The sequence below is a fragment of the Trachemys scripta genome, chromosome 20, assembly GCF_013100865.1.
Source record: "Trachemys scripta elegans isolate TJP31775 chromosome 20, CAS_Tse_1.0, whole genome shotgun sequence".
NCBI classification, from domain to species: Eukaryota; Metazoa; Chordata; order Testudines; family Emydidae; genus Trachemys; species Trachemys scripta.
Genome location: NC_048317.1, coordinates 12,187,896 through 12,214,126, shown reverse-complemented (window position 1 = coordinate 12,214,126; position 26,231 = coordinate 12,187,896). Strand labels below are relative to the sequence as shown.

Below are 26,231 nucleotides of genomic sequence, written 5' to 3'. Positions count from 1 at the left end.
AATAAATCTGTCTTCCTCCTGCTGCTGTGAGTGTGTGAATCCACGGCCGGAGCCGCCCTTGGCTACATGCAGTCTGCTACCCTTGCAGCTGGGGGACAGCACGTGCGACTTTCTGCCATTTATTTGCTCTCCCAATCAGTGGGGGCCCTGCGGCTGCTTTAATCATGGCCGCCTGCAATGGCCCCCAAGGCCCATTGCAAAGGCTGGGGATTGCTGGAGCGCAGCCGGCTCCAGCCCTGCTCTCCTTCTGGCACGGCCCCGTGCTGGTGGCAGTGGGGTATGCGGCTTACAGCTGGCTCCATGCCACCAGGCGGATCCCCCCCTTCATCAGAGGAATGCCCACTGGGCGGGGCTCAAACCTGGCCCAGGGCCAAGAATCTAGCCCACGGACTTTAAAGAGAAGCTTGTGCCTCCCTCCCGTGCTGGAATTTGGTGCTCTAGAAAGGGAGCCCAGGCCCTTGTGGGGCTGACTGTCCCCTTGCGTTGCACCACGTGTCGCCGTTTACACCTGGGCAATCTGAGTGCACCTGCCCCAGTCCGCTTTATACTCACTTAGGACAGGTGGAAAAAACCTCACAATGGACAGTTAAGAAATAACCTACCCAGAGCAGAAAACGCTTCCCAGCTTCGAGCCACTGATGACTGGCTTTGCCCCGAAGCAGGGTTTATACCCGGTTCACACTGTTTGTCTTTTGAATGCAGCTGTGGATTTTACATTTCTGCTCACCATTCTTGGCCTCGGTGAGATCCAGTGGCAGGGAGTTCCACTGGCCAATCACACATCGCAGGAGAAGAGTACTTGTTTGAAATGTGTTTTGTATTTTCATTATCACCACGTCCTCTATACAAATGTGGGGGCTGGGAAGTGATGATCCCCAGCTCCCCAGGTACATCACAGGCCAGGTTTACAGCATATTGGGTCCGGAACTCCACTTAAAATCTGCCCTTAAGAGTCACAGTGGGAGCTGAGCACTTGAAAATCTGGCCCTCATTTTGGTGCCTAAAGGGGCACTGATCTCTAAGTCTGTCTATGGTACTTATGTGGCTCTGTTACCCTAGTAGCTGTGAACCTCACGATCTTCAATCCCCTAGGAGGCAGGGCAGTATTATTCGCCCCATTGCACAGATGGCAAACCGAGGCCCAGAGACACTTAGCCCAGGTCACACAAGAAGCCCATGGAAGAGCAAGGGCTCCAAGTCATAGGCTAGTCCCCTAACCACTGAACCATCCTTCCTATCCTCACACCCTGGTACTATTGCCCTGTTAACGAGGAGAGCAGGCCGGCCCTGCCGGTCAGGTCACGAGTCTGGGACTTGGGCACAGTCCCCACTCTGCTACAGATTCCCCGTGTGAGCTTGGGTTAGTTACTTAACCTCTCAGTGCCCCTTCTGTGCAATGGGGATGATCGCATTGCCCTAGGCGCAGCGGTGAGGAGAATCCATTCAGGACTGGAAGGTGCTCCGATACTAGGCATGGGAGGGCGTAGAAGTACCCGGGGGGCGGGGAGAGAACTTGTGGTGGGGAAGAGACTGAACAGAAGGGGTTTTTAGAAAAGCCCGAGCCAGGAGAGGTAAAGCTTTAACTCCCGCGTGGGTCGTGCCCGTTAACCCTGGGAGCTCTGCAGTGGCTTTAAGCGCAATCGGGGGCATTTCGGACTAGGAAAGAACCCAGGCGGAACGGACTCTTTTTTTTTGGCAGCAACAGGGCCCTTGGCAGCTGCGTGTGGTTCTTGCTCCTAAACATTTACTCAGCAGTTCACACGGCGTGAAATGCGCCGTGCCAAGAGAAACAGAGCAGCAGAGGTGACCTGCAAGGGGAGAGACGTTGAGTTTGTGCCCTGCTTTGCTCCTCTGGGCTGGAGAAAGGGCTGAAAAGAGGTCAGCCCCCCCACCCCCCCCCCTGCTTGTTCTTTACCTTGGAAATACTAATGGCTTAGAGGGATTTCAGGTGCAGGCCCTGGGACTAACCTGTCCCTGCCCGGGTAGCTTCATCCCATGCAGAAGCTGCTGTATTCATGGCACTTCCCAGCGAGGAGCTCCAGCGCTAGGAGCGTCCGAGTCGCACAAAATGCAGCTCGGCGTTCATGACCCCTGCCAAAGTGGGTAGCTGCCAGTACAAACCGGCATCTCCAGTCTCTCTGCAGGCAGAGGAGCAGTATGTGGCCCCCGCACAAGGCGATGGAGGAGATGGGTGCGTGAGGTGAGAACCACGTACGTGGGCGCTGGAAGACCCATGGAGTCTACCCACCAACGGAGTTGCAGCAGCCTGCACAGCACAGGGTCAACGCTGGGCTGCTAAACTCGGAGCCGGATCCCCCACGTCCAACTTCACAGCTGCCGTCGAGGTCGCTGGGGGGGGGTTGCACGAAGGGTGGTGTGACCTGGGGCAGCAAGGCCAATGGGTCGCCGCATTCTCTCCTGGGGGAAATTGGAGCAGTTCCATGGAGGCCAATGAAGCTGCCTTGATTTCCCCCAGTGGAGGACTGGGCCCCAAGCCCTAACAAGGGAACCTGAATTACTGGCTACCAAATATTGAGTAAAATACCATCCCGGGGATTTGTCCTTCCTCTGAACTCTCCCCAACATGGCTAAATATACTGGGAGGGGGAGAGAGCTCTAGAGAACAGACTATAGGAACAGTCCCGGCCCTGGGGGATGGACTCAGTGATTTAATAGGCATTTTCCATCTCCCATTTCTATGGTTATTCAGAGACGCATTTGATTCCCTGCAGCGACCCTCTCCTGTGTCCCTTTGACTGAGCACAATGGGGCCCTCTCTTCGCTGTGCACTGAGCTTCCTGGCTGCTTGTCACTCTGTGCCTCTTTGTCAGGCAATTCCCTTCCTGCTTCAGGCCGTGCCACTCCGCGGTTAGCTCCGTTTCCTCTTGGCTCAGGGCTGGTCGCCTCCCCCTCCTATGGCCTGGGCAGCCTGTGTAGATCAATCTCTGATAATTTTCATATGACTTTACATTGTGCCTCTTCATATAACCTTGTGGTGGGTCTACCCACGTGTGACCTCTGTTTTCATGGGACTTTGTATCAAAGCCTCATTTAGAAACTTTGCATGGCCCTTGGTATAATATTATAGCCCCTAAGGATAGAATAAGATAGAAGAAAAATTTCTTTTTGCTAGCATTAGAACAAGAGCTCTCCCCCCCCCCCCACTCTTAATCAATTGCCCTGTTGAATGAATGAGGTGTGAATGAGCAAGGCATGGAAGGCAGCACCTCCAGACAGCCTCAACTGTTGGAGAGGGGCTGGGAGCCAGACCCAAGGACAATAAAACGTGTCAAGTGGGCTCATTAAAGACAAGCAGACATACTGACAGCCTCGGGGGTTAGAAGCAAGCACCTTCTTTTGGAAACACCCTCTTTGCAGCACTGGGACAACACTCAAAAGAAAAACAGGAGTACTTGTACTTTTTGCGGATACAGACTAACACGGCTGCTACTCTGAAACTCAAAAGAAAGCAGCACAAAGGACCAATGGACACAGACACAGAGTTTGAATTTGGTATAAATTTGCATAAGAGAAAAGCTGCTATAAAAGTAAGGTGTCTTGCAGAGGACCCCGGGTCTCGTCTTGTCAACATGGGAGCATCGATCCGGATCGGCAGAAGCCCGGCTCCACCCCCTCCCCCATCTAACTCACCTGGCCAGTGAAGTTAAGGGGAGCAACTAATTGGTAACAACAAGACGGAGTGTGTTTGTGTGTGTGTGTGAGTGTAAGTGTAATATATTATATGCATATAATATAGTGTTAATAAATACATGTATTACTAATAAATGTGGCGTTTTGCCTTATTCCCCCTGAAAAGATCCTGTGCAGTACTTTAAGTACAACACCTGTTGCGTGAGGGATCAGATTCCGGGAAGACATCCCCCTGGCAGAGATTTCCAAAGGTTGTTTCCCCCTCCCTCCACAAGGATTTTTCTGCAGGCAGCTGCTGCTCTGCCTGGCCAGTTAAATCCCTCTTACGTCCATTAAATCTTCCCCCCGAAAATCCTAGCAATATTTGGGCAATTTCTCAGCAGACAAAGTTAATCAATTTGCGGACACATCTGTTCCCATCCCTGCACCCTTTCCCCTCTGTCATGATCCCCACGTCCCATATAGCTCCTCTGTAAAATAATTAAAAAGCCAGATTTTCTTGATCTTCTCCTCAGCTAGGATTTTGCGTAACCCTGGTTACAATCCTTCAGTCGGATCTGAGCCCCACGGGGCTGGGGAGGGGTCTGTTCCCAATTGCAGGCTTGAGACCTGGTAGCTCAGGCCTTGAAATTGCTGGATCGTGGCCAGAGGTTGCAGGGCCGCACGCTTTAGCTTGGAAGCTGGAGATACCTCGGTCCCACTGGGGGCACCTGAATGCCAAAAGGCAGCAGAACTGGCAGAACGGCACCGGCCGGTGGGGCTCAGAGGTCAAGCCACAGCCAGTGGGTCCATAGGCCGTGTGTCACTGGGTGCCTGTCCCAGGCCAGCACCCGCTGGGGTTCTGGGCAGGATGAGTGGGGGACTAGACAGCTCTGTCAAGGGCACCAGAGGGTGACACTGTTTGAGTCCATGAGCTCCACCCCGAGCCTGGGGGATTCCTTTGGACAAGGCTGGTGGGTCAGTGGGGATTGCACCAAGGGTTCTCTGAGCTGGGCCGTTGGAAGCAGGACTGGCCGTACCCTATCGGCGCATCGGGTGCTGAGCCCCTGGAGTTTGGCATCTTGCCAAACACCTGCTCAGGCAGAACCCCCTTGAAATGAACAGGTGGCGTAGGGAGCTGGTGGGCCAGGGACTGGGTCTCCCTCCCTGTTTGCCTAGCACTGAGCACCCTGGTACACTATAATAATGGATCGAGAGCCTACAGAGCAGGCTGCAGCCCGGCGTAACACTGGGATTCTCCCCTGTGGGGCTTGCTCACCCTTCAGGGCTTCCAGTTCTCCTGCAGCCGTGCTGCATGCAGCCAAGGGGTCCACACAGCACAAGCTCCCCATTCCTCTCCATCCAGTCCTGCTCCCTGCATGGATCCCTGCTGATGCTGTGCTCTGGGCATGCAAGGGGGTGCATGGCCTACCCAAGCCCCACCCTCCCTGGTACAGCACTGGTTCCACTTCGCCTGCGGAGCTCTATGCCCACCGAGGGAGGCAAGGAAAAATCCCCTCCGTATGCCCTGCAACGTGGTGCTCTGGTGGCTGCCTCTGCCCGAGCGGCGAAGGCTGTGCCAGGGAAGTCCTTACCGCGGCTGGTGCCATTGGAAGGGGAGGAGAGCAGCAAGAAGCCAGAAGCGCAGTGTTGGGAGGATTCGATGTCCATGTCCCCGAAGGCCAGGAGGAGAGAGCTCCCTTCGGCTGCCTGGATCCTCCACTCGCAGGCTGTGTGATTGGGATACGTGCCAGGGTAGTTCTTGGAGGTCAGTGTCCCGCTGTGAGGCGTCAGCACGGTGTGACCACATCCGTCCCCTGGAACACAAGGAGGCAGGGTGAGCTGCATTTCAGACACCAGCGGCGCACGTGCCTCTCTCGGCTGATACATCGGCCGTGAGGCAGCTCCATCAGAAATGGCCCCTGCGGTCCAGACACTAACTGACCCCTCAAGGAGCACCCAGAGTGGGGCACTGGGAGCTGATTCTTAGGCTGCATCCCTGACTCTGCTGTGGACTCACTGAGCAATGCCAGGCAAGTCTGTGATCCCGCCGTCTCCAGCTGGGGGTACCCCTGACTTCCAGAGAAGCTGAACATCTGGCACGCCGGCTGAAATCGCACGAGCTGTGCATCTCAGCACTTGGGAAATTCAAAAGTAGGGGGTTCAGAGGGGTAGCTGTGTTAGTCTGTATCGGCAAAAACAACGAGGAGTCCTTGTGGCACCTTTAGAGACAAGGTGCTCCTTGTTGGTTTTGCAAAATGCTGGTCTTAATTTCTCCATGTCTCAGTTTCCCCACCTGTAAAATGGGGATAGTACCATCCCCCAACCTTGCAGGACTGTTGGCAGCATCAATTCATCAGGGTCTGTAATGGGCTCTGGTAGCTTTGGTGGAAGGTGCTACAGAAGATCAAAATCTGTATGATTTATTAGAATTATTAATAACCACTAACCTCTAAGGACTTGTCTACCTGGGGAAATAGCCCAGAGTAGCTCATATGCAGAATTGTTGCAGCTGTGTTGGTCCCAGGAGATTAGAGAGACAAGGTGGGGGAGGGAATATCTTTTAATGGACCAACTTCAGTTGGTGAGCGAGACAAGCTTCGGAGCTACACACACAGATCTTCTTCAGGCCTGGGAAAGGTACTTAGGCCATGTCTACACTAGTGAGCTTACCCGGCATAGCTGCACCAATGCAGGTGCGTCGCTGGAAGGTCACTCATATGCTGCTCACTGCTGACGGGAGATAGCTCCCCACCGACAGCGCTGGGCACGTACCACGTATGCCGGCGAAACGTAGGTTGCTCCGGGGGGTGTTTTTTTTCACACCCCTGAGCGACATATGTTTTGCTGGCATAAGTGGTTGTGTAGACATGGCCTACAGGTAGGTAGCAAAAGTGCCATCTACCTTTCTCCTCTTCAGATGCATTCAGCTACAGATTTCAGGGCTTTTAAAATCAGCTTTAAAAAAAAAAATGTCGTTGGAAACGAGTGCGTGTGAATGAGAAAACAATCCAGTAACCTCCACTCCTGCCATATCTATTTGGACGCATGTCTCTCTAATCAGGGGTTTGTCTACAAATGTTATTTCTTGTTCCAAAAGACAATGTATTGCTTCATTTCTCACCACACGTGTGAGACCATTGTATCTGCTGTTTACCTAATAGGTTTTATTGTAGAATCGTGCCAGTCATACAGTTTCACGTTTTTAGAAGGTCTCTTTCTATAAGTCTATAATATATAACTAAACTATTGTTGTATGTAAAGTAAATAAGGTTTTTAAAATGTTTAAGAAGCTCCATTTAAAACTAAATTAAAATGCAGAGCCCCCCGGACCAGTGGCCTGGACCTGGGCAGTGTGAGTGCCACTGAAAATCAGCTCGCGTGCCATAGGTTGCCTACCCTTGTGATAGACAAAGGATAGGAGGGGAAACTGAGGCATAGAGCAGCAAAGTGATTTGCCTGGCAGAGGCAGGAATAGAACCAGCGTCTCCTGACTCCTAGTCCACTAAACTGCACTGCCCCTTCTCCCATACCTTTCACCCCACAGTACGCTACAAACTTCCGTTGCTATGGAAATGCAGCCTTCTTTGGGGTGGGACCATACTTGCCTAACCTCAAGCGTTTGGCCTGAGACTCAGCCTCTGATTCCCCTCTCGTTTACGTTTACACTCAATGACTTCAGCAGAGCTATCCCTGATTTCCACCCGTGTAAGTGAAAGGAGAGTGAGGAGGTCCTTGGGCTTTTGCGGGGGAGCCCCCGAGTTCTCAGCACTGCAGCTGCGTGGGTGTCATTTGGACCAATTCACCGCCGCATTACTCCAGTATTACACCCTAGCCTAACTCCCCTGAAACCAATGGCCATCCCCTCTGCCATTGAATTTAATGGAGTTACACGGGCACTAAAGACGAGTAACAGAGTGAAGAATCGGGCCCACTGCGTAAAACAGAGGAGGACGAGAGAGAGGGGTCTGGATTAGACCAGCTGGCAAGCGAATGCTCATTGAACTTCCAACTCCCACCATTCTCTAGAGTCACTTAAAATATTTTCCTCATTAAACATCTTTTTCTGGGTAATTTTTCGGGCCATAGGGCCAAGAAAAATCTTGGGAACTGGAGTGCGGGGAGCAGCCAGCCTGAAAATCCCAGATTTTTCAATTCCCCACTGCGGCCAGCCATGGGTGAGATAAAGAAGTTGGATGATCTTGTAGCTAAGGGACTGGAGCTGTGCTGGGACTTGAGGGCCCTAAACTCCATCCCAGAGTCCCTGTGTGGCTTTGGGTAAGTCACTTAGGGCGAGATTTTTAGAGCTATTCACTTCTCTCTGCCTGTTTCCCCACCCACCCTTTGTCTGCCTTGTCTAGTGAGACTGTGAACTCTTAGAGGCAGGGACTGTCTCTCACTCCTTGTCTGTACCGTGTCCAGCAAAAGGGGGCCCCAGTATTGGTTGGGGGCCTCTAGGTCCTATTGGAATGCAAATAATACATAGTGAAAAGAAGTCGCTTAGGCTTGGCATGTGATCTAAAGGGTAGGGCACACAACTGGGAGTCAGGACACTGGGGTCAGTTCTTGGCTGTGCCAATAAGCTGCTGGCCACATAGGTGCCAACTCCATGGGTGCTCCGGGGCAGGAGCACCCATGGGGAAAAATTAGTGGGTGCTCTGCACCCACCGGCAGCCAAGCTCCCCTCACTCCCCGCCCCACCACCTCCTCCTCCCCTCCTGAGTGCGCTGCATCCCTGCTCCTCCGCCTACCTCTCAGTGCTTCCTGCCCGGTCGCCGCCAAACAGCTGTTTGGCAGCGTTAGCACACTCCAGGAGGGAGCGGGAACACAGCACACTCAGAGGAGGAGGCGGGGCTGGGGATTTGGGGAAGTTGGAATATTGGCAGGGAGGGGGCGGAGTTGGGGCGGGGACTTTGGGGAAGGAGTTGGAATGGGATTGGGGCTGGAGGCAGGGGGGGATCAAGCACCCACGGGAAAGTGGGGAAGTCGGCGCCTATGGCTGGCCAGCCACTTTGCTGCTCTGTGTCTCTGTTTCTCCTCCCACCCTTTGTCTGTAAATTCTCCAGGGCAGGGCCTGGCTCTCGCTCTGTGTACATACAGCACCAAGCACAGTCTGATTTTGATTGGCGCCTGTCGCTGCTACTGTGATACAATGATAAAGCTGATTTGAAGAGCTCTGGAAACGGTGATCTGGCAGCTGTTTGTTTTTGCCACCATCTGAAAAACTTAAAACCACACTGCCCTTGCTCCTGCCAGCTTTCCCTCTGGCGGCACTGACAGGCGGTTAACCAAAATCAGGAATTCTATCCCTTCATACATCACAGCTCTGCCACCAGCCGCGGATCACAGAAGAGCTTTTCTGTGCTCAGGGTAGGTGTAGATACCATGGGCATAGGAGAATGTTAACAACACTATCCGAGAAAGCTAGTTGGCTCCCTCTTGATCTTTGCAAACTGAGTTTGGCCCAATGAAACAAGACTGGTCACTTTCACATCCCATTCCCGGTCAGTTTCACTTTCCGGTTCTCCTGCACTAGCAAGCTGTCGTGCTTGCTTGGTTTCCCAGCCCGACAGAGAAATGCTTCCACGCAGGGAGAAAAAAACCTGATTTGGTTTAAATAATAACAATGTCTAAAAGCCCACAGCAGGAAAAGCCACCTTCACGGCCTGATCTGAAGTCACTGGAAGTCTTTCCATTGATTTCAAGGGACTTGGCTCAGGCCCTTGTCCCTTTAAAAAGAGGAAACAAACAATTAAATAAACAATTTGGGGCTTACACTAAATTGACGGTGCCCCTTAAAAGCGAAACTTAAAGAAGAAGGAGGGAGGTGACCAGGGTTCTGCCAAGATGTTCTATCGGGGGCTCTTTTCATCAATCACAGACCGGTCCTGGCCAATGGAGGCTGAGTGTGGTCTCTGGAGTACAAATCAAGTGCTTCTGATCAGGAGGAGAAAAGACTCCATTATCCTCGCGCAAACGGGTTGGTTGTTTATTTCCGATAACGCTGAGGCTGCTGGGAGCTCATGAGTCAGGCTGCTGTCCCCGCCAGCACACCTGCTTTTCAGCCCCAGAAAGCCCCCAGTTTTGCCAGCCACCCCCTTGGCAGCCCGTGGTCCGGGGTTGCTATAGCACATGCTGACTGGGGCAAAGCCTTTAACAGAGGAGCCACTGTGTGGCCAAATATCAATTAGGTCCCTTCTCTTGCTTGTCAGCTATTGTGTAGCCTGCATTTCAAATGCGGCCAAAACCAGCCATCCCCATCTACTGGCATCAGGACAAAACGGAGACGTTGAAAGCGTCCCTTTGCCTGCTTGCTGTTCCCTTTGCTTTTCTCGGCCTCTCGCAGGGAGATGAGACTCCCAGCGCACACAGCTTGAGAAAAACCTTCCCGCAAGAGCTGCTCGTGGGAGGCCGAACTATTATTCTTCACACATCGGCACGCACTCGGCTCTTGGATGCCAAAGCAGGAAGCTCCCGTGGTCCGGCGCGACCTCCGGCAGCCCTCGCGACACCATCCCGCTGCGAAGGAGGCTGGCCAGAGGGAGAGGAGCGGACAGCTGTGTTTTGGACAGCGCTGCATTCACAAGCAGACGTAGGGCTTGATTGTAGCGTCGTGGAGTGCGGGTGACACACCTGTCCCTCATTTCCTTGATCCGTCTTAGGGTGACCACCTGTCCCTTATTTTAAATGGTGTCCCTGGACCATTTTTAAACATTAGCTGAAGCGTATGATAATTGCATTGTATACTAGAGGACAGTGAAAACGTACAGAAATGAGAGAAAAATCCATGATATGGTAAAGGAAATGGTGTTTCCCTAAAATGTCCCTTAAAACAAAGTGTTGTCCCTTATTTTTCATGTGGTTTTCCCTTATTTCCATCCAACACAGGTGGTCACCCTACATGGCATAAATCAGGAGTCACGCCGCTAAGCCGATCTCTCCACACCTCATCACTATGGCACTGCCCTGGCCAGGAGGCTAACGTCAGTTCTAGGGGAGTCAACGCTGCCGTTCCAAGTTCAGATGCCCAGAGTGGATTCCCCCAGTTGCTAGAAGCAGGCCGTACCTGTCCACCCCAGGGAGGGAGGAGTAAACGGGTGTGTTTTCCCTTAGAAAAAAATAGCTTGCAGAGGTTTATAGTGAATTTGGAGCGAAGTCCCTGATTTCCCCACAGAACAGGGAAAGTCTGGACTGTTACAAGAGGCAAGCTCTCGCCTCCTGCCTAGCTGATGAGCCCCCACCTTCCCCGGTTGCTAGGCCCGGGAATCGCTAGGCAGTGTTCAGCCTCCTCCATGATTCATTGTGTCCCTCTCTGTGAGGGAGCGGCCAGTGACGCTGGTTTATGTGCGATGGACTCCTGCCCACGAGGCGCTGAGCTCAAACCACCGTCTCCTTTCACAGAAGCCTGCGAACGGCTGCCAGATGGGAACAACTGCTGGCCACGTCCAATCCCGCAAGGCACTGCCAGCGCTTTAAGCAGGGGCTCCTCCATCATGGCCATCTCCCCCCTTAGCCAGTGAAATGCCCCGGATGGACGCCAGGGGTGTGCGTAATGCAGAGAAAGGGGGGTGAGGAACTGGGGAATCCAGTTTAAAATGCTCTCGCCCCACCCAAGGGCGAAAGCAGCAGCTCCAGGCAGAGTCCTCCAGGAGCTTGCACTTTGTTGGCCATATTTATACAGTGCCTCTAAAAAAAAAAAGAAAATTCTGGGCGAGATCCTTGACAGGTGTTAGCCAGTACAACGCCCCTGACGTCAGCAGGGCTGCACTGATTGACACTGCCTGAAGATCTGGCTCAAGCTACATTGCTAATCGTGCCTGTTTTGCAGTGAAGGGGCACTGTGGGGGAATCCTACAGTGACAGATCTGGCAATTTCCTGCACTATCTTTGGGAGATCTCCCTGTATTAAGATGGTGGATCATTGTGGGCTGGGGATTATCTGTAATTCCACGGGGGAGGAAGTACAGTGTGGGGTAATGCAGACAATTTCACTCAGGTTCTAACACTTCTATGGAGGCACCCTCACCTGGAGAGACCTGCATATATTGGTTCAGACTGGATTCTCCAGAGATCAACAGACGAAGAAAGGACTTTTGGATCAACATCCTGAGTTTAAACTGACACCGGGCCTTCTTTTTGATGCAGCAAATGGACAGATCCTTCTGTCCAAGAGGGACCCCCATCCTGACACCTGCCAGAGCTTAAGGCTGGAGTAGGGGGTGATCTCTGGTAAGCTTATTAGCATGCGTGTCGTTTCTTTGATTGTTTTTATATGTTTTCTCTGTCATGCTTTTACCTTAAGAATAAATGTGCTTGCTTGGAAAGAGATGTGGGGTAACTTAGAGCTGTGGGCAAGGACCTGGTCATTGCCTTTGGAGAGAAAGCAGAATGCAGATGCAGGCCTTTTAGGCAGTCTGGCTTGCCGGGGATATCACAGGGAGCTGTGAAGCCTGGAAAAATCCCAGTGTGGAGGGACAGACACGGGTCTCCACCCAAGAGGGGTGAAAGCTGGGGAGCCAGGAGCCTAGAGTGGGTGTCTTTGTTGGACCACAGAGAGGGAATACAGGTGCAGTAGCCCTGAACTTTGACGCTTCCCCAGGAGAAACATTGGTTGAGCTTTTCAAAGCCGATGGCGTGAGGTCCCCACATGACCCCCATTTGCCAGCCAGTGGGGGCCGCTGAATCCCCTTGCGGGCTTTGCAAATCTCAATCACTGGGCCTGATTCCCCTCTGCATTGCACCCTGCGTTATCACCGGCACCTGTGCTCAGAGGGGGTAAGTGGCTACCACCAATGCATTCGGATTGAGTAGCGTTCTCCACCCATGCTGATCAAACGTCAACGATTAGCACATGGTGCAAGGGGGCAGCCAGCTAGGCTCTTCCTGTCTGCCATTTGGTGCAGACTTGGCCAATTCGGTGGCACAGAATTTGCTCCTCAGCAGTAGATTTCTGGATAAGGAGGGAAAGCAGGAGGTGCGGTGACATTCCCACTACCCACCTGGTATTTGTATGGGAAAGTCCTCTCTAGCCCGGCAGGCTTAACAGAAGCCAGAGGTTTTGGGGAGGGAATGGGGGTAACAATTCCATCAGAGCAAGGGAGGTGATCTCCATCATCCCTTTATTTAGGGGGTGGAAGTGTTACCAGGGAGTTAGTTATAACTGTAACGAGGCTGAATCGGACCCAGTGCCCTAGAGGGGAAAGTCTCCCTGGTCCATTCCCAACCTCAGCTGTCAGGTCACCCCGTCAATTTCTTTTTGAGTTAACTGGGAAAAAAATCAATGTCATTTTCTCCTGACGGGAAGCGTGGTACTTACGGGAATTGCTGACCTGCTGCACAGATTGAAGATGCAGATGAATGGGATTAATGTCATAGGGTTCGAGTTTAATCAAGACTCAGGGAGCGGGCGAGGGTAATCTGCTTGGCCAGCGTGATGCCAAAGTACATCCAAAGCGCGCCGCGGATTCTGGCCGTGCGCTGCTGTGGCTGTGTTATCCGCTGCCTTCCAACTCCCACGGCAGGAAGCATTTTTGTTCCAGAGTAAAATGCCTGGAGGGTATTTATAATCCAATAAAGAGAATGGCCGGGAGGGGGGGGGGGAAGGGAGAGAGACAGCAAAGGAACGGTGGCAAGAGATGTCCAGTTTGTGGACACTCGTGTGGGGGCTACCCAGCCACTGGCTTTGAGAAGTCAGAACAGGCTAATGTGGATTCACCGGTGTTGGAGAGGACCTGGCTGTCAGGGGCTGAACAAACCCACTTCAGCAGAAGACCAGAGACAGGCCAAGGGGACGCAACTTCACACTTCTTTTTTCATCCCCTTACAACCAGGCCCTCCTTAGATACCAGGGACACCCTATGTACTGCAACTCCGTGTCCTAGAGCAAGTCAGTGGCGGACTTCGGAACAGAACCCCGGAGTCCTAGCTGTGCCTTAAGCAAGGGATCCAGTTTCCCCTTTGCGGCCCGTGTTCAGACAGCGGAGTGGGCAGCTCCTAATCTGGGGGGAGTTTCTCCCTTGTTTGGCTTGGCTGCAGAGGTGCAGGGTTGCTTTTGGAAGAGCAGTGGTGGGACGGGAAATGGAGGTAATGGTTAGAAGAGCCGGCATTACCCCTTCATCTCTGCCCCCGCCCCCCCCGAAGATCCGGCTGCTGCAGCTCAGAGGAGGATGGGGAGAGAGGGCCAAGAGGAGATTGGCCTGTGAAATGAAGCCCTCTGTAAAAACATCCAAACCCTCCCTAACGCACATGCCAAGCACACATGCCACAGATAAGCCGAGCTCCACACTTGCGGCCGGGGATTTATTTCCAGGACTCCGCTGCTTATGAAGATGCTATCGGGTGTCTGATAATTGAAAAGTGAAAACTAATAAGGCATTTACCACTTGGTGCCGGGGGAGCCCTGCTGATTAATTACACCCCACTCTCCTTGGGGCTCTGGGCCTGTTGTAACTGGAGCAGCGATCATGAATAGTCCTTCCCCTTCTGAACAGCTGGTTAGTTTCACTACGTTCATGCCCCTTCCCTTTCAGTCGTGCGGTCTAGTGAAAAGAACCCTAAATTGGGAACTGGGAGAGCAGCTTTCTGTTCCTGGTTCTACTACCGCTTGCTCAGTGACCTTGGGTGAGTCCCTTCATCTTCCTATCCCTCTGTTTCTTGTCCCTCTGATTGTCTCTCTTGTCTGTTTAGACCGTGAGCTTTTTGAGGCAGGGGCTGCGTCTCTCTGTGTATGTACAGCTCCTAGCACAATGGGTAGAGCTCTGCATATCTGCAGACCATTTTTGCGGATAGTGGATCAGATGCAAAAACAACCACGTAGGGCTCTACTCACTGGCAGTGCCTGGCCCGTGGTGTCCAGATTGGGCAGCCCGGGGGCCACAGCACGCTCGGGGCCAGCAGCCAGTGGCTGGGCGGCAGGTCGGAGTCAGGGCTGTTCAGCACCCGCTCGCCACGCTGCTTCCTGTCCAGCAGCTCGGGCCCCTCGAGCAGCGCCAGCATCCTCACCATGGCCTGGGCTCGGCGGTATCTGAATTCCCAGGGACTAGATGGCTCAGGAGACAGGCTCATAAGCCGTTACTGTTCCCCTATAAGACACCAGATGCAGCCGCCGTTAGCCAGGAGTGAAAGCTTTCACGAGAGCTCATCTCTGACCCGAGTTTGGTGGGTCTCAACCCAATTCTTAGAGCGTGAGTGTCCGCATCACACAAACCCACTGACTGACAGAGAGACCACAGTCCAAATGGGCCCTGGAGACTGAACTCTCCTCTTATGTCTACAGGTTAGGGACGAATGGATATTGGTGGGGTAGGTTGGGGTCTGGCAGCCTCAGCGGGGGAGTATATCCCAATGCCCTTATTGTGCTGGTACCTCGGCTCCTTACTTCCTGCTGTAACTGGGCCACTAGAAATGACACAAACATTCTTCTCCCCACAAAGAGGGGATTTGCTCTTTGTGACCAGAGCTTAATCATTTCCTGCTCCTCTCACCTGCCCCAGTCATCCATTTACCTGCTGCCTCTGGAATGCAAATTTCCTTGATCAGCCTTGTGGGGTTTGCAAGGGAGCAAGCCAGTGAAAAGAGTCCATCAGCTGTTATCCAACAAAGGAAAGGAGCAATTGTCTTTCAAAGCATCCAGTCATCTTCATCCTTTCCCCCTTCCATAGGGGCTTCCACCCAAGGAATCAGACAAGGGATCCAACCCTCCCAGCTCCTGTCAAACCTTCCTGCAAGCCCGCCTTTTCATAAGGAAGATGTGCACCCCCAACTTCCCACCTGCTGGACCTGCCTGCAACACCCATGATGATCCCGTCTCATACCTTCCCAAACTGCAAAAGCTGTGGAGCTATGGAGGAAGCCAGCGGAATTCCCAGTTTCTGCAGAATCCCGATTCCCACGCTCTGAGGGATATTTTTTCCTGATATGTAAAAAACTCTAATTGACCTTTTTGCTTTCCCAGCACACTAGCATCTTCCTGGGCATATTCAGCAGGAAAACACTTTCATCATGTTCCGCAGATTCCTGCCAGGATATTTGCTACAGGACGCAGGAAAGGCAAAACACAACACTGCATCTCACTTCCTCTTGGTTCCAAGCTACAGCATCAAAACCAGGCAGCATTTGCATTCTGTAAGGCCAATGCTAGATGTCTATTGCCTCTCTGTGTGTATGTGTATCGATATAGGTTAATGTCTAATTTATTTACTTCCAAAGGCTTCCTTTCTAGGAACCAGTTAGTGCCACAAATATTTAACCCTGAAATCAGCTTACAGCTTTAAAAAAGAAAACCAAATGCAATTTACATGGAAATATACAAGAGAAAATGCCCTGTTCCCTTAATCTGATCCTATTCGGAGGACTATAGAGTACTCTTAACTAGAACTGGGCAAACTGTTTTTGGCCAAAAACAAAACAAACAAACAAAAGCAGATTTGGAGACCCTGAACTATTTTGCAACTTTATGTCAATTTCACCAAATTGTTCATTGGGGGGGGGGGGATACCCCCAAAATTGAAACTTCATTTTAACATTTTCTAAACTTTTCCATTTTTTGGTTTGAAATGAGTTTTTGTTTAAAAATGTCCTTTAATTTTATTTTTAAAACCCTCAAAACTGTCTTAAAATGCTCCGCATCTAAACCGAATGTCATTTGAGCACCAATAAGTTTTTGTTTTTGACTTTTCAGCAGAACAGAAGTTTTGGAAAATTTTGGTTCAACCCAAAACTAATTCCCCCCTCTCCCTCCCCCTGATTTTTTTTGGATTGACGGTGAACCTAAAAATCTATTATTTGCCTGTCTCTACCCTTAATCCATGCACAAGATGCCACGGAGGGCTGAAATCTCCTGCTTGGCTCACGTTTCATATCAAACTCCAACCAGGCTAAATGAAATTTGCAAACCTTTTCATGATTATGGGAGACCAAGCTGTGGTCTAGTGAACTGATCACAGCACAGAATCAGGAGACCTGGGTTCTTGTCCCACCTCTGCTACCGATTCGCTGTGCAACCTTGGGCAAGTCGCCATCCTTCTCTAACTTTCCCCCTCTGCAAAATGAGATGATGCTACCCATTTATGTGAAGGGCTTTAATATCTATGAATGAGAAATACTATAAAGTGCAAAGTGTTATCAGCATGGTTGTAGGGGTGAAATCACATAAAATTCACTCGCTTCACACAGTTACCAGATGAATTTCACTGGAAGTATTTTTGGGCTCATCCAACTCCCAAACACACCATGACCCACAGTCAGCAAAACCTATGTGAACTGATGCAAACAGGGGAAAAGGGATTTGTATGAATCGCTGCGAACTGAAACCTCTAAGATTTGCCCAGCTGTTAACCATAAACTGTTTATATCTTCTTAGCGCTGAATTCAGAATCAGGCCTCATAAGACTACCGGTCCACAGTCCCGGCTCCATAGCAAAGTCTGCAAGATCCACATCGTGCTTCCCCGAGGCCCTGGGGTCAGAGATGATACCGTTTTCCTACAAGGTATTAATGTGCAACATGATCACTGTAATGTGGGCTGCCCAGTCTAAAAGGGCAGATAACATCACTGAGCAGCTGCAGTGCACGCAGTATAGGTGGAGAGGGGATAGCACTGTTTGATATTGACGTGGTTTCACAGTAGAGTCCTGGAAGGGTAAGAGATTGGGGTGTGGGGAAGAGATCATTGCATCTGTCCATTGGAGGGGGCAGAAAAGCACATTTTCTAGCTAATTCATTCATTTCTCCCTTACACATTTCCTTCACACTTGTGTTTTCCCACCATTCCATCCAGCCTGTTCCCAGTTTCCCCACTGGCTTCTTATAGTAACATCATGACAGCCCCTGACTTGAGATTTGGACGGGTATAATTTACAGTTGCTGTGGCTTAATTATCTGAGTCTATCAATGCTAAAACAACAAGGAGTCTGGTGGCACCTTAAAGACTAACAGATTTATTTGGGCATAAGCTTTCGTGGGTAAAAACCTCACTTCTTCAGATGCATAGAGTGAAAGTTACAGATGCAGGCATTATATACTGACACATGGAGAGCAGGGAGTTACTTCGCAAGTGGAGAACCAGTGTTGACAGGGCCAATTCAATCAGGGTGGATGTAGTCCACTCCCAATAATAGATGAGGAGGTGTCAATTCCAGGAGAGGAAAAGCTGCTTCTGTAATGAGCCAGGGGAAGTGAGGAAACAGATTGACAGAGCAAGACGGGTACCCAGAAATCACCTACTACAGGACAGGCCCAACAAGGACAATAACAGAACACCACTGGCCATAACATACAGCCCCCAGCTAAAACCTCTCCAGCGCATTATCCACGACCTACAACCTATCCTGGAAAATGATCCCTCACTCTCACAGACCTTGGGAGGCAGGCCAGTCCTCGCTTACAGACAACCCCCCAACCTGAAGCAATACTCACCAGCAACTACACACCACACCACAGAAACACCAACCCAGGAACCAATCCCTGTAGCAAACCTCGTTGCCTACTCTGTCCCCATATCTACTCTGGCGACACCATCAGAGGATCCAACCACATCAGCCACACCATCAAGGGCTCATTCACCTGCACATCCACTAATGTTATATATGCCATCATGTGCCAGCAATGCCCCTCTACCATGTACACTGGCCAAACCAGACAGTCCCTCCGCAAAAGAATAAATGGACACAAATCGGACATCAGGAATGGTAACATACAAAAGCCAGTAAGTGAACACTTCAATCTCCCTGGTCATTCTATTACAGATTTAAAGGTCACTATCATTGAACAAAAAAACGTCAGAAACAGACTTCAAAGAGAAACAGCAGAACTAAAATTCATTTGCAAATTCAACACCATTAATCTGGGCTTGAATAGGGACTGGGAGTGGCTGGCTCATTACAGAAGCAGCTTTTCCTCTCCTGGAATTGACACCTCTTCATCTATTTTTGGGAGTGGACTACATCCACCCTGATCAAATTGGTCCTGTCAACACTGGTTCTCCACTTGCGAAGTCACTCCCTGCTCTCCATGTGTCAGTATATAATGCCTGTGTCTGTAACTTTCACTCTATGCATCTGAAGAAGTGAGGTTTTTACCCACGAAAGCTTATGCCCAAATAAATCTGTTAGTCTTTAAGGTGCCACCAGACTCCTTGTTGTTTTTGTAGATACAGACTAACACGGCTACCCCCTGATACTTATAAATGCTAAGTCTCATGAACTTTATTATTCAGCTAAGCTAAATCAGTTCCCCTCCCACAGAAAAAAAGAAGCCACACAGCTTTTATGCAGCTCCTTTCAATGTAACCGGGTGGCCTGTTCCTGTTTCCATTGAAATCAAAGGGAAGGTAGGGCCTGATCCATGCCCATGGAAAGCCTCCCACTGACTGGAGCAGATGGGTACCCATGCCTACCAGTGCCAGGCCAGATCCTGAAAACCCTTACCCATGACAGGAGTCCTTATTCACAGGAGGATCTATCCTGAAAGATGCTCATCACCCCCCAAAGACTTAGTGTGAGTGGGGAAGCACTCAGTAATCACCGGATCAGGCCCACAAGCACGGAACAGCTGCTCACAAGATCAGTCCGTGGGTGCTAAGGGGAACAGAAAGGGGCTTATGCAATGGCCACCAAGTTGGCCGACACCCTTGGGATTGAACCGAGGAGCAGTGAACACACACACTGAGCAAAAGCGCCTGCCTCACGGCTGTAACAGACTCGTCTCCTCAGTGGGTCGGCACAACACACACTGCAACACACTCACCAGTGGGTAACGCTTGTTCCCCTTTCAGGGAAGGGTTACAGGGCCACGTGGCAGACTGTTCCTGATGGCATTTATGCTCTACTCCTTCTACTTGCAGCTCTCAAAACACTTCACAACCACTTCTTGCCTTGAATGAAGCTTTGACAACGTGCGCGGGCCGTACAAGGCACAAAGCTGAGCTGGTCCCTGCCCCAAGGAACGTGCTATCCAAGAGACAACCCCCGAGGAGACAGGACATGCTGGGAGATCCAGGGAGGGTGTTCGCTTTGCGGTTTTCTCTCCTGGGGTGTGCTGATGTCTTTTGGGCAGTCTCAGAAGAAGTGAGGTTTATGAGGTCGCTGAATGAGGGGAAGGTGAGACCTGGTACCTGGGCTTTGAAGGTTAATCGCATCTGAAGGGGTCGGGCAACACTTAAGCTATGTCTACACCGCAGAGCTGTGCCGGATACATCCCAGTGTAGACAAGGTGTGCACCGACAGAAGGAATTTTTCTGTTGATATAGGAACACTGCCTCCCTGAACAACAATTGCTATGCCAAATCGGCAGCCCTGCGTCTGCACTGGGCACTTTCTCAGCATAGCTATGGTGGCTGGGGGTGTGTGTGTTTCACACCCCTGACTGATAGAACTAGGCCGGTATGTTTCAAGTGTAGACCAAGCCTGAATCTGGCCAGCTTCTGCTGTACAATTCAATCACTATGGGGTATACATATTGGTCACATGTTTCATTCCTATGTGTCCTTCTATAGCAGTGGTTTTCAAACTTTTGTACTGGTGACCCCTTCTACATAGCAAGCCTCTGAGTGTGACCCCCCTTATAAATTAAAAACACCTATTTATATATTTAACACCATTACAAATGCTGGAGGCAAAGCAGAGTTTGGGGGTGGAGGCTGACAGCTCGTGACCCCCCCATGGAATACCCTCGCAAGCCCCTCAGTGGTCCCGACCCCCAGTTTGAGAACCTGTGTTCTGTAGCTTTCATTCATACAACACACTGAGGAACCTCTGGGAATATCCACATCTTAAAAACCAATCAGTGTAGACTGAGAAAGAAGCATTAATACACAACCCGTGTCTAAGCAGCCAGACAGTCAAGTCCTACATGTGCATGAAAATGGACAGCAAGACACACACTATGGACTTCAGCCTGAGGTGCCAAAATTCCCGTTGAAGCAAACGGGAGAGTTTTGGAGGAACAATCAGGCAAAAGCCAGAGACGAATATTCTGATCTCGTACTCCATATCCCCCATGCATATACACAGGCACAAGTGCACGCACATCTGTGGGGTAACAATTACGATCCACTGAAATTCACAGGTTACTGGATTGTGCCTCGTTAGCACTGACCCCCCACTTGGTATGCCAACTCCCAGCTTTTCACGGGCTGTAATATTTATATTGCTTTCTGTATTTGTCACTCCATGCATCCCATGAAGTGGGTTTTAGCCCACGAAAGCTTATGCCCAAAGAAATGTGTTAGTCTCTAAGGTGCCACAAGGACTCCTGGCTGTTTTTGCTGATACAGACTAACACGGCTACCCCTCTGAAACCGGATTCTGTTAGTCATTCAGTTTCCAAACAGCGCAGGTACAAGCTTGTGGCGAGTCTCATACACTACATCAGAGACGCTGACTCCAGGGGTGCTCCGGGGCTGGGGCACCCAAGGAAAAAAAATAGGGGGTGCCCAGCAGCTACAGAGGTGATCAGCTGTCAGCAGCCGCCAATCCCCCTATGTGCCTTTGACAGTACAGCGTGGACTGGCCACACATTTGATTCCTACAGGCACTTTCAGAGCGGCAATAGCACGCACATGATAGTTATGTTACGGGTGGCCACCCAGCTCAGTGTGAAGCCCGGGGACAGTGGAAGCAGCTGGAGGGCGGGAGGGACAGTCTGTGCAGGAGACCCAGCGCATTTCCCCACAGTGAGGGGTCCGACCGGGGGATAGGGTGAGCAGATGTCCCGATGTTATAGGGACAGTCCCCATTTTTGGATCTTTTTCTTATATAGGCTCCTATTACCCCCCCACTCCCTGTCTCGATTTTTCACACTTGCTGTCTGGTCACCTACCCGGCAGCTGGGCTCTCCCCGTTTAGCCCGAGGGGGGCTCTACGACCCCCCCCCCCTCTCGCTCCCCCCCCCCCCGCCTGCCACTCGCAAACTTTTCCCCGGCAGCCGGGAGCTGCCCCCCGCGCGGGGACTCACCGCTCTGGGCGCCGGCCGGCGAGACATCCAGCGGCCGCAGCAGCTGGAACAGCTGGAGCAGCAGCGGCGCCCGCAGCCGGGAGCGCATCGCAGCGGCGCCCGCAGCAGCCCGGCCCGGAGTGACTCCGGCCCCGCAGCGCTGCAGCCCCCGGGCCGCTGCATCCCGGCGCGCGGGAGTCTCCCCGCCCCTCCCCGGCCATTGGCTGCAGCCGCCGGCCCGGCCCTGGCCACTGGCCTCTCCGCGCTGCCGATCAGCGGGCGGGCGGAGCGGGGGTCCCAGGCTCTCCCCGGCGCGCTGCCCTATTATGGAAGCGGGGCGATGGCGCGGGCAGGGGCAGGTGCGGGAGCTGGGCTCTGCCGGCGGCGGGACGCGGGGAGTGGGACGCGGGAGCGACTCGCCCGGAGGAGGAGGCGGAGCTCTGTCGGGCTGGGGTATAAAGTCGAGCAGAAACCTCCGATACCTGCCCCTAGAGCAGCGGGTCTCCGCCAGGGACACCCAGAGGTGTCCCCCACACCTACCCCCCTAGATCGGGTTTCAGAGGGGCAGCCCTGTTCGTCTGTATCAGCAAAAAGAAGGAGGCGTCCTGGTGGCACCTTAGAGACGAACACATTTCTATCTATCTTCCTACTGTATTTTCCACTGCATGCATCCCAGGAAGTGGGTTTTAGCCCACGAAAGCTTATGCCCAAAGAAATGGGTTCGTCTCTAAGGTGCCACAAGGACGCCTCCTTCTTTGTACCTAGATCAGTGTTTCTCACCAGGGGAGCCATGACCCCTGGGGGCTCCAGGACAGGGTTAGGGGGGACTCAGGCCTCCAAGTCCGGAAAGGGGGATAGTCGCTGGGAAAGGTTGAGAACCGCTGCGGGAGAGCAGCCCATCATCAGTGCTGGAGTTTGAAAGGAGAAGGGCCCCTTCCCCAAACCGATGTCTTCCCCCAGGTTTGGGAGAGGATCAGAATCCAAACCAGGATCCGCACCCAAAGGTCACAACTGAAACCACTATCTCTATACGAGTGGGACACCCCCTTCCCCCCACACACACCCGCTCCATCTAGAAGCCCCCAAACATGAACAGAAATCCAGGATGGGATGGGGGAGCATCTATACCAAACAATATTTACATGTGGGTATTAAGTGTTTTTCAAATGCAGCCACTGTGACCACAGTTGACGGCCATCAGGGGTTTTTCTTGTGTCCACAGCTGCCTGGACAGTGATCGGGGTCGGGGCAAAGTAGCGGCCCCAGCCTCTCTCCCTTCCTGTTGCTCCTGGATGCAACCTCCAGCAGGGGTTGGGCCCTGTCCAGGGCCGGCTCCAGCCACCAGCTTAACAAGCAGGTGCTTGGGGCGGCCAAGGGAGAGGGGCAGCACCTGTGGCAATTCGGGGGCGGCAGGTCCCTCACTCCCTCTAGGAGCGAAGGACCTGCTGCTGAACTGCCGATCGCAATCGCGGCTTTTTTTTTTTTTTTTTTTTTTGCTTGGGGCGGCAGAAATGCTGGAGCCGGCCCTGGCCCTGGCCCCCTCTGGAGACACCTGGGCCACAACGCTGGAAGAGCAGGCAGCCGGTAAGTTCCCCACCTTCCCCGGGGCAGTGGAGATCAGGCTTTGGGCTTCAGCCCTGGGGTGGGGGCTTCGGGCTCTGACCACCTCCCCTGGACCCCCATCCAGGGCTTAATTTGCCCCCAGGCTTGCCAGGGCTGCGCAAGTCTGCTGTGAAAAGGGATACTTGTGTGTTTGTTAATATCACTTTTCAGACTTACTTACTAGCTAGCAATAAATACATTACAATGATTTGTACCTGGCCATGTGCATATTTATTTATTTTTCCTAAAGCTAAGTAAGTATTTTAGGGGAACGTGTGAGAGCAGCCACCAGCAAGGGTTGGTGGCCGCACTCTGAGGCCACCAAAAATTTTGTCCTGAGAACCCATAGAGTCACCCTGGCCCGGAGGAAGGAGCAGATTCCAAGCCCAGAAGGGACCAATGTGATCCTCTATCTGACCTCCTGTATAACGCAGGCCAGAGAATGTCCCCAAAGTAATTCCTCTAGCAGATCTTTTAGAAAAACATCCCATCTTGATTTTAAAATGGTCAGTGATGGAGAACCCACCTCGACCCTTGGTAAATGGTTCTAATTGTTAGTTACTCTCACCGTTAGAAATGGACGAGTTACTTCCAGTCTGAATTTGTCTAACTTCAGCTGTTAGCCGTTGGATGTTTTATACCTTTGTCCACTAGATCGAAGAGCCCGTTATAAAATATTTGTTCCCTATGTCGATGCTTATAGACTGTGATCAATCCATCCCTTAACCTTCTCTTTGTTAAGTTAAATAGACTGGGTTCTTTGAGTCTATCACTATGAGGCAGGTTTTCCCATTCTTTAATCCTTCTGGTGGCTCTTCTCTGTAGAGCCCTGCACAGATACAAAAATGTGTATCCCCATCTGATCCGCGATCCGCAAAAATTGACTGCGGATATCCACGGATTTGCAGGGCTCTGCTTACCACGGTCAGGATGAGGCTCTGAGGTATCCCCCTGCCGGAGCCTGGTCAAAGAGAGCGTGCGGGCAGCTGTGGGCAGGTGGAGGGACCCAGGCTCCCCACAGCTGCCAGCGCGGTACTCTCCAACCTGGCTCTGGCTGGGGGGGGGGGGAGAGACAGCTCAGAGCCACAACCCGGCCATGGTAAGAGCCAGGCGGGCAGCGGTGGGAAGCCGCGGCAGACCCTCCACCTGCCCTGGGCGAGGGACCTGAGCCACCCCTGGCCCATATCCCTGTCTCCCAGACCCCCCCCAGGGCAGGTGGAAGATCCGTGCCGTGGTTCCTCACAGCCGCCTGCCCAGCTCTTACCATCAGAGCCCTGCACACATACAAAATTTGTATCCTCATCCGCGCTACTATCCGCAAAAATATAAAGCGGATACCTGCGGATTTGCAGGGCTCTACTTCTCTGAACCCTCTCCAATTTATCAACGTCCGTCTTGAATTGTGGGCATCAGAACTGGACACTATTCTTGCAATGGTCACACCAGTGCCAAATATGGAGGTAAAATAACCTCTCTACTCCTACTTGAGATTCCCCTGTTTATGGACCCCAGGGTGGCATTAGCTCTTTGGCCACAGTGTCGCTCTGTGAGCTCTTGTTCATCTTATTATCCACCACGATCCCTAAATCTTTTTCAGTCACTGCTTCCCAGGAGCGAATCCCTCACCCTTCAAGTATGACGTGCATTCTTTGTTCCTAGACAGGTCCGGCTTTAGGATCTGTGGGGCCCGATTCCGTGGTCCGGGTCTTCGGCGGCACTTCAGCGGTGGGGGGTCCGCCCCGCATCTTCCGTGGCACTAAAGGACCCCCCACTGTCGAAATGCCGCTGAAGACCCCGGAGCGGCTCCCCCCACCGCCGACATGCCGCTGAAGACCCTGGAGCGGCTCCCCTCGCCGCGTCTTCCACAGCACTGAAGGACCCCCCGCCGCCGAAATGCTGCTGAAGGCCCTGGAGCGGCTCCCCCCGCTGCCAAAATGCTGCCTAAGGCCCCGGAGAGGAACCCCCCCCCCTGCCGAAATGCCGCCGGAGCAGATCGCTGCCAGGTGAGCCTAAGGCGCGGGGCCCTCTTACCTATGGGGCCCGATTCCGGGGAATCGGCCTAAAGCCGGCCCTGTTCCTACACCTATACATTTACATTTAGCCGTATTAAAACACATATTGTTTGCCTCAGCCAAGTTTACCAAAGGATCCAGATGGCTCTGAATCAGTGGCCTGTCCTCTTCGTTATTTACCACTCCCCCAGTTTGCGTGTCAGCTGCAAACTTTATCAGTGATGATTTTGTTTTCTTCCAGGTCATTGATAAACACGTTACATAGGATAGGGGCCAAGAACCGATCCTTGTGGGCCACCTCTAGAAACATACCCGCTCAAGGATGATTTCCTGGTTACAATGACCACTTACCTGCTGATTTTAAAAAGTCTAACTGTAGTCATTTCTGTTTAACATCCTCCTAGTGCATATTAGTGGAATAGAAAGAGTGTTCTCACCACCATCAGATGAGACTATGTCAGGATTGGGAGCCAGGCAGCTCTGAATTTGGATCCTGGCTCTACCGTTCACTGTGTGGCCTCAAACAAGGCACTGTGGGAACAAGTTTCCACTCATTCTGGATAATTCTGGTTTGGGGAGCTGTGTCTGAGACCCCTTGAACCTGGGTTTCAGAGGTGCTGAGCACCCACACTTATTTTAAGGTAACTAGGAACAGTGGGTGCTCCGTGTCTATGAAAACCAGGCCTAAAGAGTCTCCGATTGGGCACCCAAAGTCAACGGCCAAGTTACTTGCCTGAGGTCACACACAGAGTCTGTGGCACAGCTAGGGCTTTGTGCCAATGGGAACTCCACCGGGGGGATCAGTGGTAGAGTATGGACCTAGGCTGGTCCTACAGCAGTGATTATGGCTTGCAGATTACTTAGACGAATGAATGAATTCCCTACTGGCGTGCGTCCCCCTTCAGTCAGTGTTTATCCCAGTAACCAACTAGCAGATTCCAGTTATTTGCTGCTTCAGGGACTCCTGGGTTTTGTTTCTAGATTTGCCCTGATGCATTATGGGTAAAATGCACATCACCCTCATAAACCCAAGTAACTGCTGCAGCTGAAGAGAGT

At 52.0% G+C, this 26,231-nt stretch overlaps 1 protein-coding gene across 1 annotated transcript in view; it reads right to left on the bottom strand.

Moving 5' to 3' along the window:
- The window catches only part of LOC117868206 (discoidin, CUB and LCCL domain-containing protein 1-like), a 62,778-nt gene extending 41,020 nt beyond the window's left edge, over window positions 1–21,758 (bottom strand). The window contains exons 1-2 of the mRNA XM_034753981.1: window positions 21,583–21,758; window positions 5,226–5,447 (exon numbers count right to left, since the gene is read on the bottom strand). Of these exons, the coding sequence (XP_034609872.1) occupies window positions 5,226–5,447; window positions 21,583–21,670 (310 nt within the window). The 5' untranslated portion in view covers window positions 21,671–21,758. The remainder of the gene's footprint in view (window positions 1–5,225; window positions 5,448–21,582) is intronic.
- Between the last annotated feature and the right edge of the window lie 4,473 nt (window positions 21,759–26,231).